Source organism: Mustela lutreola, chromosome 17, assembly GCF_030435805.1.
Source record: "Mustela lutreola isolate mMusLut2 chromosome 17, mMusLut2.pri, whole genome shotgun sequence".
In the NCBI taxonomy this organism is placed as follows: Eukaryota; Metazoa; Chordata; class Mammalia; order Carnivora; family Mustelidae; genus Mustela; species Mustela lutreola.
The window spans coordinates 22,807,908-22,821,013 of NC_081306.1; the positions used below are offsets into that span (position 1 = coordinate 22,807,908).

Consider the following 13,106-nt stretch of genomic DNA (forward strand, 5'->3'; position numbering starts at 1 on the left):
CTTTCTAAAGAACACCCACCTCTGCCTCTCCCTTCCGCGTTCCCGTGTCCGCGACTGCACACCCCACATGCAGTCCGGGGACGGGGAAACCGAGGGGAACCCCATGTACTCTCAGAGCCGAGGACAACATGGAGGGCAAGCCCAGGGGTCTCCAGGGCCCTCTCCCCTGGCCTGCCGCGCACTGGCCTGGGCCCTTCACCCGTTGATCAGGGTCCCCAGTGACCCCACGCTATCAGTGACCAAGAGGACAATCGGGACCCTGTGAGGAAAAACCGAAGCTGGCGTGTGGCCACTGCCACACTGCAGGAAGGGGTACCAGGAACACCTAAGGAATCCTGGAAGGCTCTGGGGCCCTCCCGGGGTGAGGGGGCTCGGCCTTGGGGCCACACGCCCTGCACAGCCGGTGTCGTCCCCACCTCTCCGCCCAAGGTCCTCAGGCCAATAAGGAGCTGAGACCTAGGGTCCTGCTGGCGGCTGCACCCTCCACACCCAGCATCCAGAGCTCCGACCTCCCCGAGCGTGGGAGTGGGGGAGGCACCGGCAGAGCCCAGAACAGAGAGGACGGCGTGACCAAGCAGGCTGGCCGCGGCTGGCCACGCACGTCTCAGCACCTGTGCCAGGGTCTGGCTTCACTTGGCTCCAGCAAGACAAGGAACGGCACCCCCCCCCAGGAGGACTCACCTGCCCAGGGCTCTGACCGGGCCAGGGGAGCTGCTGGCCCCTGAGCACCCCTGAGCACGACCGCCCAGCCCACCCACACCCGCCCCTGGTGGGCTCCGTGCTCTCAGTAACATCAGTTCCCTATTCTGTGTGAGCACTGTGATCGGCAGACGCGGAGGCTGGGCCTGGGGCCACCCAGCGTGAGCGCGTTGGCGGCCAGATCGCAGGCCCACCTGTACCTGTCTGGCCCTGGGGCCGTCGCGGGACCAAGACTTCCGTGCCCCAGGACAGTGCTTCTGCTGTGCGACACCTTTGCTCCTCATGTGCGTTACGAAGAACGCAAGGGGCTCCTGGTGCCCCTGAACCCTCCCCCACCCAGGAGCAACTCGGGGACTCCCCTCACAACACTGCCGGCTGCTGGGGTGCACGGGGGGGGCATCGCGCCCACCCTGCACGCTGATTTCACGCCCTCATCCACGGTCCCACTAATCACAACTCCAGGAGCGGACAACTCCTCCCGGCAGCCGGGGGGGCCAGGGACACACAGCCTCGCCTCCCCTGCACGGCGTTCGTCTGTTCCGGGGGGGCCTGTGAGCAGAGCTGCTACTCACTCAGCGGAGACGCGCAGCAGAGGGCCCCCATCTGTCATCTGCGGCGGGCACGGTGCTCTGGGGACGGTGCCCGAAGCCGCTGCCAGCTCCCGAGGGCGGGGCTGTCTTCCTCTGTACCCCATCCCGTCTGGGAATCCAAGCCTTAAATAACGATGTAAGGCCGTCCCCGGACTCCACTCCCCCATCTCCTCACTGCAAATTCAACGGGGGTCCCTGTGACTCAGGGGTATTCCTGTTCCTACCTGTGTCACCACCGAAAAAAGAGTGTAACCGAGTCATCGCGACCCTAACCCAACACCCATTTGCCATGGAAAGAGAAAGCCTGCTCCCTGACCAGGCCTCTGCTGGGGAGAAAGACAACAGGAGAAGGGGAGACGGCGGGGAAGAGGGAACAGGGACTGGACACGAGGACACCTGGATGCAAAGATAACATTCCCCCCCCTGACTTTGATGGCTTGGTACCGAGGTCCGGCCCCTGAGAATCCAGCAAGCAGACTGAGCGGGACAAGCACGGCTGCCCTGATTCCTCTCAGGGATGCCTGACAGGCCAGCCCATCCCCCACATCCCTCCACATCCTGACCCCGGACCAGGGGTCCTGCAAGCCGTTCCGGGAGGTGCTGTCTGGCCCGCTGCACCACAGGAAGGTGCAGGGAGCTCCCTGGACCCCTCTGAGTGCTCTGCCATGCCAGGGAGGATGGGACACCCACAGGGTCTGAGAGCGTCCTCTGACAGTCCGGCACCAGTTGTGTCCTGCCCACACGTCACGGGGGTGGTGGGGGAGTGCCGGCACCTTCCCGTCTCCTGGCCTCTGTCCCTGCAGTGCCCTCCACCTGCTCCTCTCTCCCTACCTCTCCTCTATTTTTCCCCGACCCTGGTCCCCACATCACGGCTCCCTTAAGGGGTGAGTCCAACCCCACCCCCCCCCCCCCCCGGGGCAGAGCTCTTCCCTGAGATACAGCCCAGGCCCACCATACTCACTCCTGGCCTCCCTGCCTCCCATCGCCTTTACCTCGCAGCAAAACCCAAACAGCTGCAGACTCACGGATACATCCTACCTGCCTCAGGACCTTTGCTTGTGCCATCCCCCTGCAAGGCACATTCTTGCTCCATATCCTCCCACAACCAGTCTCTGCGTCCACTCAGCTGCTGTAAACTCCCCAGCCCCCAAGAGCCTCCATCTGGTCCCCCCAGCCCAGTGCCTCCACCAAGATCAGGCCAGTGGACCCCTGATGCAGCGTGACCGATGGCAGGACACACTGAGCACACGGCGGGAGATCCCCGAGTCCTGCGGAGAACCACAGCAGGCCCAGCACAAGGACCAGCACAGAGCTTAGGCCGAGAGAGGTCTGTAGAATGAAGAGGCCTTGCAGTCCCCGCCGGGCTCTGTGCCCCCAGGGCCCCCAGGCCCTCTGTAGAGTCCAGCTGGACTGCAGATGTGGGGATGGGGCCACACCTGGCCTCACCACGGCACACGCACACCCCATTTAATCAGCGCTTCCCGACCTCTGCCGACTAAGCAGGCCGCCAATAAGCTCGATGAACACCAACCGTCTGCCCAGCTCGGGGTCCCAGGGGTGCCCGGATGGGGGCACAGGGCAAGAGAATAGTCTAGGCCACAAACCTTCCTGGGCTGACCCCAAGGAAGCTGCGGAGACGCAGGAAGCCAGGTCCGTCCCCACAGACACACACTAACCCCCTTCCGCTGCCTGCTCCCCTCAAAGGCTGAGGCTGCCACAGATCCAGACTTTTCATCAGAGACCGATTCCCAAAGACCAAACCCTTCCGCCTCCTCGTGGGAAGCAGAAACCCTTATAAAACCCACAAAAATCTTCCCGCTCCTTCTCTACTATAGCTCCTATCCACCCACACAGCCCAGCCCGACCTCACTTCTGCCAGGAAGCCCTCCTTAGCAGCCCACAGAACCCAAGAGAAGGCACCTTGCTGCCCAGGTCTCACTCAGGGGCCAACAAGAGGTCAGGCCCGTGTCCAAGGACACCCCCTCCCACCAAGCCCTCCAGAAGCAGCCAAGCTAAGAACAGAGCTCCCCCAACCCTGCCTCTGGCAGGGATTCAGACCCACCTTGCCCCGCTGCCCGCCCCAGCGCTCAGGACCAGCAGTCTCCCTGTGAAGCCCCCTACCATAGCCGGCTCAGCTCACGCCGGCCCGGAGAGCAGGGACAGGCCCGTCCCAGCCAGCACACACTCAGGGCTTGGCATGTGCGTGAGCAAACAGCGGCGCAGTCCAGACACACGGGACAATCACCGTCCCTCGTTCCTTCTTCAATCGGAAAAAGGGAGCCACCGGGAGAATGGCCTGCAGCGTGGGGAGCCCAGGGCCCGTGCAGACACGCCACACCCTGGCCAGCCCACAGAGGTGAGGCCCCCCACTCTGCACACATCCCTTCTGCCTTCACACCCCCCCATTCTACCAGGTACGGGATGGCCTTCCCCTCGGCCCACCCCAGGCCCGTCCAGCACCCATTTCAGAACCTGTCAAGGACTCCCCACGAGAGGCCGGCCTGGGGACTCTCAGTCCAGGCAGAGACACACATGGATGCCAGGAGAACAGAGACCCAGGTCCAGGAACAAGATGCTGGCATGAGGAGGGGCTTGAAAGGGGAGCACTCCCAGGGCTCTGTCCCCAGAGCACACAAAGGAAGCCCCGTGTGTCAGGCAAAGTGTGCCGGGGAACACGGCCACAAGGTCAGGAAGGTGAGCATCACGTGTAACTGTCCTGCTTGGTTCCAGTCTGCGGGAGCAGAGTGGGCTGCAGGATGGAGAGAAGGACCGGGCCTGTTCTAGGTCAATGCCCTCAGCGTCCACACCAGGACACCCACACCCACTGTGAGCCCTGCGTGCCCGTGGCGGCCGGACGGCTAGCAGCAGCTTTCATGAGATGCCTCTGAAAACCCAGACTGGCCCAGCCTCGCACCCCTGACAGAGACAGGGACCTGAGAGTCTGACTGGGCTTCCCCAGCTCTGCCCTCCAGCAGCTGCGTGACCTTGGTGTGTCCTCTGGCTTCTCTGAGCCCTAGGCTGAGGCGCACCCTGTACCTGGCCCCTGGGAGGTGACTCCTAGAGGTGCGTGCCACCCGAGCCCCCAGGGGCTTCCTCAGCACCCTCCTGGTCCCTTACACCCTCGCTGGGCTGCAGCCAGCCTCCCCTGGGGCCCCATCCAGAGCAGTGAGCGTCCCCAGAGGCCCCACGGGCTGGGTGCTAGGACGCAGCAGCTGCGCGGCCGGCAGACAGGCACGGAGTCAGGAGCCCAGGGGGAGCCTGGGCAGAACATAACCCAGCCACGCAGGCTACAACACACAGATCCCACCCACCTTCCTCTATAAATAAACCTGTGTAGGAGAAACGGCGCTTGCCCCGAAAGTTCCAGCGCCACTGTATTTTCAAAAAGCCAAGTCAATTGATAAGGACGTAGATTGCCCTTGTCGGCTCCTCTGCCGCGTGTCGGGAGTCCCCCTTAGAGCCCGAGCAGACCACGCAGTATCGTGGGTGCTGGGGTCACCCCCACAGGGATTCCCGAGAGCTTGGGGGCTTGGGGAAGGCCCCTTCCCGCGTTCCAGTCGCCGAATGAATCGCGGTGTGGGGCTGTGACGTGGGCTGGGACTGCGCCAGCCTCCGGCGAGTGTGGGTTCCCAGAGCAAACCCAATTATCCCACTTGGCTCTCTGACTTTGTCTCCTGCAGCAGGGCAGACAGGGAGCTGGCGGTGTCAGCCGCACCCCATGTGTGCCCGAGGCCAGCCCGTCGGCCCGCAGGAATCCGAGTGCTCCGCCGAGCCATGCAGAGGCCCCAGGAGCTTGCCAGGGGAACCAGTCCCCACCTGTCCAGGCACGCGGCTTATTTTAGGTTTGCCCCAGAGCCGACACGCCCCCACTGCTTCAGCCTGGCGTCTGCTGGAGGTCAGCAGCTGCCCCCACAAGGCCGAAGGCTGAGCCGTGCCCACCCTGCCTGACAGACGCAGGATCTCCACAGAACACAAATGAGCAGGATCTGAACCCACCTCCTGCCAGTGCCATCCCCCTCCAGCCCGGTGGCCCTCCTGCTCCCAGAGTGACAGGGAATCCTTCTCCTTGGGTCACAAGGACGCACAGAGATGGGGACGCCACCATGAGGCCCAGCCGGCCCCCTCCCCCAAGCCACTCTGGCTTCACCCTATCTGCATGAACCACCCCTGCCCCTGCTCCCCTACACGGAGTCACACACACGCGCGCCTGTCAGATATGCCCAGGAACACAGAACACCCCAGCACCCCTGGGTCAGACCGTTACACTCCCTCAGCCTCCAGGGCCCGGAGCAGCCAGACACGGGGCTGTCAGCGGAGACAAAGCACAGGCCCCACTCGGCTCTTTCCCTATCTGGTCTCTGCACACGCTTGGAAATGCCGCACACGCACGCAAAGCTGGCCGCCAGGCCTGTCCCAGCCTAGGGTGCTCAGACAGACACGGCCCCATCACCCGCCATGACACCCAGCCATGCCACCTTCCTGCCAACCACGAGGTGCCCGGGCTGTCTCCAGGCCGGAGTTCCAGAGAGGACGGACCATGCCCCAACATGGGGGAGGTGTCGCCCGCCGACTGCCGAGGGTGCAGGCAGCCAGGCCCGGAGCTGGCTACTGGGCTGCGACCATGACCCCCTTCTTCACAACCGGGAGCAGAACTGGACTCGGCCAATGTTTGGATTTGGAAAAAAAAAGTAGTGTGGGTCTTATTACTTTTCACGGTACAGTTTCCTCTTTTACATTTAATATTTATACAGTTAAACACACAAGGTAGGAAAAATATACACACACGCTGCTTTAGCCTCTGCCTCAATTTTGACAAATAAAGTTTACTTGCAGGTCCCCACCTCAGTCAACCCCCACCCCCTGTCCCTGTCTGTCCAGGATGTCCAATCTCTCCAGGGCAAGGGGCCTGAAGGCACAGCACCCGCGGCACCGCCTCCTGAAAACCAGCTCCCACCACCAGTGAGAAGAACCAGAAAGCCAGGACCCAGGGCCAACCAGAGCCCACCAGGACAGCCCCCAAACACCATCTGCTGGGGGGGGGGCACCAAACGTGCCGCCTACATCCCAGAAGTGCCCCCTGGCTGCCCCAACACCACTCTGGAACCTTCTCTGAAAGTCTGTGCCACTCTGGCTGGAAGCAGAGAGGGGGCCCCCTCCTCCAAGGCCAGGAAAAGCCCTAGGGGAAGGGACCAGAGCGCACAGAGCCAGCTGCGTCCCTGCCCCCCACCCCCAGCTGCGCATGACTTAAATCAGCCCCAGCACGGAGTTCAGCCTGGAGAGGAGAGTTCACAACCAACGTCACGGCAACTCTCCGTGGAAAAGGGCCGGCAAACTCGCACCGCCTCCGGGCCCCACGGGTCTCCCGCAACGCTCTGAAGCGCAAAGCACGGGCTGAAAACTTCGCTCCCCTTACTCTACTTCCCGCCGGCCTCCCCCTCCCCAGCGGGGGTCCCGCCTCTGGCGGACAGTCTGTAAGCCCAGGGGCCAGCACTCCCGTCCCGACCGCCACCCAAGTGGGCACGACTTCCCGCGCGGCCGACCCCTGCTCCCCTCCAAGCTCGTGATGGCCTCGCGGCTTCTCTCCCACCCTCTCCCATCCCGCGCTAGCTCGGCACCGGGGACACCCCGGCCGGGTATGGAGCGAAGCGCCCCCCTGCCGTCCCTGCCCTGCCCTGCCGCTCCCCGCGCGCCCATCCCGCTCCGGGTCCAACGAGTCCGGCCTCGCGGGGGCCACGCGGAGGAGGTCCCGCGCGCTGGACCCCTAGTCCCGCACCGCCGCAGCCCGGTGGCCCTGGAAGGATATGGGTTACAGACCAGCCGGAGACACCAGCTGCGCGGCCGCGTGGTCTGCCCGAGGCAGAAGAAGACCGTGGCCGCCAGCGCCGGGTACGGGACGGGCTGCTCCTCGTCGGCGCCCAGCTCCGCGCCCCGCTCGGCCTCCGGGCTCTCGGGGGGTGACGCGCCAGGCCCGGACCCCGGCTCCGCCTTCCGCCCCGGCACCCCGGGGCTCGCCGGGGACGCCCCAGCCGCCGCCGCCGCGGGGCCCGGGGCCGGAGCGCCCAGGGGCACTCGGACCTCGTCGGCCGCCTGCACGCCCTCGGTCATGGTGGCAGCGGGCAGCACCTGCGGGGTGACAGGCGGTGACCGGGGCCCGGGAACGACACCCCTCGCCCGCCTCGGGCACAGCGGAGCTGCGGGAACAGCCGCGGTCGCCGGGATGTCTTTGTCTTCCCTTATTAGAGACAAATGCGCCCCCCGCCCCCGCCCGCCCCCTCCCTCCGGCGAGGGTTGGGCCGCCCCTCCCCCACCGCCGGGGCGGGGGGCCCCAGGGGCCCCCTCGCCGGCTCCGCTAAGTTGAAGAGGGTCCCGCCGCGCAGTGGGGCGCGCGTCCCCGCCGTGTCTCACCTAGCTCCGGCGGCCGGCGGCGTCCCCGCGGGCATCGCCCGGGCGGCGCGGTCACCGCGGACCCGGCACGGCGCTCGGCCGCGGCTGGAGCGCGCCGCCCCCGGCCCCGAGCCCCCGGCCCCGGCCCGCCGGCTTCGGCTCCCGCTCCGGCTGTCCAGGCGGCGACGGCGGCGGCCCCAGCGCGGAGGGGACCGCTGGGCGGACGAGCCGGGGGCGCGGGGCGCGGGGCCGGGGGGCGCGGGCGGGGGCGCGGCGCGGCGAGCAAGCCCGGAGCGTGTCCGCGCGCAGCGCAGGAAACTTCGGAGTGAGCCGCGGAAGGCGGGGGCGGGGCCGGCGCGGGGGCGGGGCCGCAGGGGCGCCGAGAGGGAGGGGCCGCCCCCGCCCCGAGGCACGCGCGCGGCGACCCTCCCCCATCGCTGGGGGCGCCCGCCGGTTCCCAGGGTCCCGGGGGGGGGCGGGGGCGGAGCTGGACCCCACCGCGTCCCCACCCCCTCAACGGGCGCGCGGGACGCCACGGGGCGCGCGCGGAGCGGCTCGGCGGGGGGGCGGGGAGCGGCGCCAACGTGCTCCCCGCCCCCAGCTGCGGGGGTGGCCCGAGTCGCGGAGGCGGGCTCTCCCCTCCCCCTCGCCGCCGCCGCCGCCGCCGCCGCCGCGCACCGCCCCTACACCCCGGCGACGCGGGCCGGGGTCGCCGAGGGGGCGGGGCCGGGCGGGCGTGGGCGGCCGCGACCACGACTGAGAGGCTGCGTGCCCCTCCCCCTCCGCGTGTGTGTTTTGGGTGTGACCGTGCCCGTGTGATGCGCTGCCGTGTCCGTGGGTGGGATTCTGGGCGCGCCTGCATCCGCATCTCCCCCAGCACCGGCGCGCGCGCAAACGGGAGGCAGTTTCGGCGAACTTGTCCGCTGCCCACCCCTCCCGGGTGGAGACCCCTGAGGGCCTGGGAAAGGGGAAGGGGCCAGGCCCTCCTGCAAGGCTCCAGGCTCTCACACTGAGCACATACAAGACAGGTCACTGGAGCGCCTGTATTCCAGGGGTCCCTCCACAGCGGAGTCCTCGCGGGGCCGGCAGCACCTCAGAGCCTGGACCAGACCAGGCGGGCCCCACCAGGCCCACAGAGAGCCCTGCCTGCCAGTTGTCAGCAGGGAGGGCGCCCCGCGGCTCCTGACTCCTCCCCACCCCAGCGCCCCGCCTTGGTCGTGGTGGAGGCTCCTACTTTCCCCACCCGTCCCTGTCCCCACCCCACTTCCTCTGGGAGCACCTTCCCCACACCCCAGGCAGCCCTGGAGGGGCGGCTCCCTCCCTCTTTCCAAGCCCATTCTCAGTGCCCAGAAAGCCCCTTCCTCTGGACAAAGAGCAGGCAGTTGGTCCTCACGAGTCCAGTCCAGGAGCCTTGTTTGGGCCTCACCAGCTGCTGGCATGGCCTGGAGTGGGGGCCACCTGGCAAGCCTGCAGTTAGGTCCCTGCCAGCCTGAGCTTCCCCACCTGCAGGACAGCAGGCCAGGTGTAGCCCTGATGGGGAGGGGGCTGTGTGGGGCAGGGGCTGAGCAGGGGCAGAGGGGGAGGAAGGCCCCAGGAGGCAGCTGTGCCCCAGGAAGGCACTGGACGAAGGGACAGGAAGACATGGCTGGGGCAGCTTTGGTGCGGGTCTCAGGAGGTGCCCTGGACAGGCTGCTCTCCTCTCGGCAGGGCCTTCTCTTGTATACGTGAACTTTTCAAGAAAAGGAAAACATTTACTCTATTTTAATGCTCCTACTTAGCATTGGAGGGCCCCAGCCGGTAATTAAGGTCCTCAAACAGCAATTAGGGCCCTAGCTCGGGAGGAGAAGGCTCTGGGAGAGCCCAGGGCCTAGAGCTCAGCCCTACAGGGAGGCTTGCAAGCAGGGGACAGACACCAGAGCTGAAGCAGATCCCTGATCTCCTACACACTCATTAAGTCTAGGGCGAAGCTCCAGGTTGGTTTTAGTTGGAGGCTGTTACTGATTTGCTGGACAAAAATGGGGGGGGGGGTCTGCAGTGTGCCAGGTCTGGGTGGAACTGGGGGTGTAGTAACAAGGACCAGTACAGGCCTTGTCCTTGTTCCCTGGAGCTTCATTCCAGGAAGGAGGCAGCCAGTAACGCATCCTTGGATGCAGGACAAAAACATTTACAAACTGTGTTCAGTGCCATGGACAACCGAGAAAGGAAGCAGCAGACATATTGAGAACAAGAAAGCAGCCAGAAGAGGAGCAAAGGGTTATTCCCAGCAGTGAGAGCAGTCTGTGCAAAGGCCCCGTGGCAGACAGGAGAAAGCTGACCCAGAGAGAGCCTGGAGTGCGTATGTGGTGGGCGGACTGTGAGGTGTGGTGCCGGGGATGGGGGGGCAGGACAGAGCTTCTGCAGGATCTTGTGGTACAGGGAGGAAACTGTCATTCTAAATGAGAGACTGTCACCCTCTTCTGTCGCGCTCCGTCTTCCAGATGTCTGCAGAAGGGACAGGGCCATGGATTTTTAAAGTAGACATTATTTTTTAAAGACAAAATCTATAACCTGACAAAGCCTATGGCCTTCAGAAACCCCATGGCCCATTTACCACCGGTGGTGCTGTAAAGACCCCTGGAGGGGGCTTCTCCATCCCCAACTACCTTCCCCTCCACTTGCCCAAGCTGAGGACCTGCTGGAATGGTCCTCCCAGGTTCCGCGTCCCCTGGCCTGGTGCTCGCCGACTCTGCGTCCACGGCGTCCAGTGGGGCTGAGCCGCCCTGGGCCCTCATCGTGCTCAAGGGAACACAGCGGAGGCCCACGTGCCTTCCACCGGAGGGATTCTGCCCCACGTGGGGATGGCCTCGCCCCAGAGGGAAAATGAAAAGCAGATCATACGTTGATAGGAGAAAATGACATTAAAAGCAATGAAACAGTGATATGTCCACATTGCTAGAAAGGAATGTTCAAGCAAGATGAAGCATTGGACAATTTGGAAATTGGCATTAAAATTGTTTAATTAAACTGTACAGAGTGTTCAGATGTATTGTCTTTTAAATCCTCCAGGCCTCTGGAAAATTTGGTTCTGCTTTTTGCTATTTACTCTTTTTTTTTTTTTTTTTTTTTAAGGGCAAAGCTTTCCCTTGACAAAGACCTGGTGTGTGCATGTTGTGGGTGGGGGGTGGCAAGTGGCACATTTGTCCAGGCAGCAGAAAGTAGAGACAAGACCCCGCCCCCAGGAAGGGGACTCAGACCCTAGAGGTGTGTGGCTGTGGAATGTCCCAGCTGCCTTGGGGGTCCCTCTGCCTTGGCAGGCCTGACTGTCTGGACCTGGGGCCCCCTCCTCAGCTCAGGGGCCCGGAGGGCACCTCCATCACCACCCCCCCAGCCACAGTGCTGTCCCTCCTGGGCACACCTGCTCCCTTCAGGGCACTCTTGTCTTACCCTTGGGCTGGCTGGAGTCCCCGAGGCCATTTTCCCTGTGTCCAGACCTTCAGCTGCCCTCTCTGATCGTCCCCTTGCCTCCACGGGCCCTCTTCCCTCCTGAAGCCCCCACGGGTCCTGGGCTCTGGATCCAGCCTCCTTGAGCCAGCAAGACCCACCTCCAGGCACTGCCCTCCACCGTCTCTTCAGACCACAGACCCACCAGCTTTGGCCTTGCAGCGCCCACCACTGGGAGAGCCCTGCTTGACATGTGTAGCCAGCTATCTGCCAGCTGGGCTCCTCTCGGGGCTCTCCAAAGCCAGCCCTACAGCCCTCCCTTTGCTGTGTGCTGGTCCCTGTCTGCTTTCCCGTGATGCTCGGCCCGTGCTCGCCCTAGCTGGGGGGACAGGGAAGGCCTAGCCCATAGGAGGTTGTTAAGAGCAGGGACCTGAGCCAAAGCCGGGACAGGTGTGCCCGGGGTCACCCAGCAGGTCAGTGTGCCAGACTGTGGTCCTCACGGCGCAGTCGGCAGCAGGGAGGCTGAGCCCTCTGGGGTGCCACGGCCTGGCTGGCAGGTTGTCAGCCCATCGTGGCCTCCTACAGCCCCTTCAAGTCCACCTCAACAGGACACTGCCACCGACAAGCAGGGCCTAGCTCTATGCTGTCTGAAAGCCAGGCCTAGAGGGAACCCCCTCAGTGTGAGGAAAGCTGGGCCAGTCTCCACAGAGAGTGGATTTGGGGGCAGGCGGCCCAGACCCCTGGCCAGTTGTCTCCGTCCTACACCTGCCTGGTGTCCCTCCAGCTCAGGGGCCGCCCACGATTGCCATGTGCCCAGCCTAAACAGCAGTGCTGGACACAGGTGCCCCTTCCGTCCCGTTCCCAGTCCCCAGGACAAAGCAGCAGCTAAAGGAGGGGCTTCTGTCAGTTCACACCCTAACGGGGCTGGACCCATCAGGAGGGGGTCCCTGCGGCTCTCAGCCTGTCCCTGGCCCCGGCCCTGCCCTCTCCCAGATGAGCAGCTCTCATCTGCTGCCCCTGACCCAGCCTGGTCCCGACTCCTCTGCCCTCTGGGTCCCTGCAGTGGGTTGAGGACGAGCAGGGGACGTACCTGGGACCTCACACCCCCAGCTGCAGAAGCCACACATCCACTCCGCTCCCAGAAGCCTCAGGGTACGGCCCATCAGATGTAGCAGTTAAAAATGCAAATTGGCAGGATGCCTGGGTGGCTCAGTGGGTTAAGCCGCTGCCTTTGGCTCAGGTCATGATCCCGGGGTCCTGGGGTCCTGGGATCGAGTCCCACATCGGTCTCCTTGCTCGGCAGGGAACCTGCTTCTCTGCCTGCCTCTCTGCCTGCTTGTGTGTACTCGCTTGCTCTCTCTCTCTCTCTGGCAAATAAATTTTTAAAAATCTTAAAAAAAAAAAAAAACAGGTTGGCACTGCTGACTTTTGCTCTGTTTTGTGAGAGACAGGGTGGTGGGGGCAAAATGGGAGAGAGAGAGAGAGAGAACCCTAAGCAGGCTTCAGGCCCAACCCGGGCCCGGCGTGGGGCTCCATCCCACAACCCTGAGATCATGACCTGAGCCGGAATCCAGGGCCGGATGCTTAACGGACTGAGCCACCCAGGCGTCCCTCCGAGTTAACTTTGAATCGCAGACAAACAATGATTAATTTTTGGTACAAATATATCCCGTGTAATGTTTGGGAGCTACTTATACTAAAAAATGTGTTTATATCTGAGACTCTGATTTAACTGGGTGGTGTATCTTTTCCCCGGTGACCTTCCTCCCAGCAGCAGGAGGTGAGGCGTGGCGGGGAAGGAGGAGGGGTCCAGGCCCCACCCGAGCCAGGCGCTCTCTGCAGGGCCCTGGGGTGCCCTCCCCCAGAGTCAGAGCCTCCTGAAAGAGCAGACTCTCGGAGAGGGGGAGGGGAGGCCCCCTGAGTGTGTGTCCTGCGTGGCCAGCTGGCCTCTGTCCCCCTGCTCACCCTCCGTGGGCTCAGACGCTTCTGTCCCAGCCCCAGGCTCGCCAGCTC

At 64.2% G+C, this 13,106-nt stretch overlaps 1 protein-coding gene across 2 annotated transcripts in view; it reads right to left on the bottom strand.

Moving 5' to 3' along the window:
• Window positions 1–7,997, bottom strand: part of CACNA1H (calcium voltage-gated channel subunit alpha1 H) — a 56,476-nt gene extending 48,479 nt beyond the window's left edge. For both annotated transcript variants that reach the window (XM_059154537.1, XM_059154536.1), the window contains exons 1-2: window positions 7,695–7,997; window positions 7,093–7,412 (exon numbers count right to left, since the gene is read on the bottom strand). In XM_059154537.1, the coding sequence (XP_059010520.1) occupies window positions 7,093–7,394 (302 nt within the window). In that variant the 5' untranslated portion in view covers window positions 7,395–7,412; window positions 7,695–7,997. The remainder of the gene's footprint in view (window positions 1–7,092; window positions 7,413–7,694) is intronic.
• Between the last annotated feature and the right edge of the window lie 5,109 nt (window positions 7,998–13,106).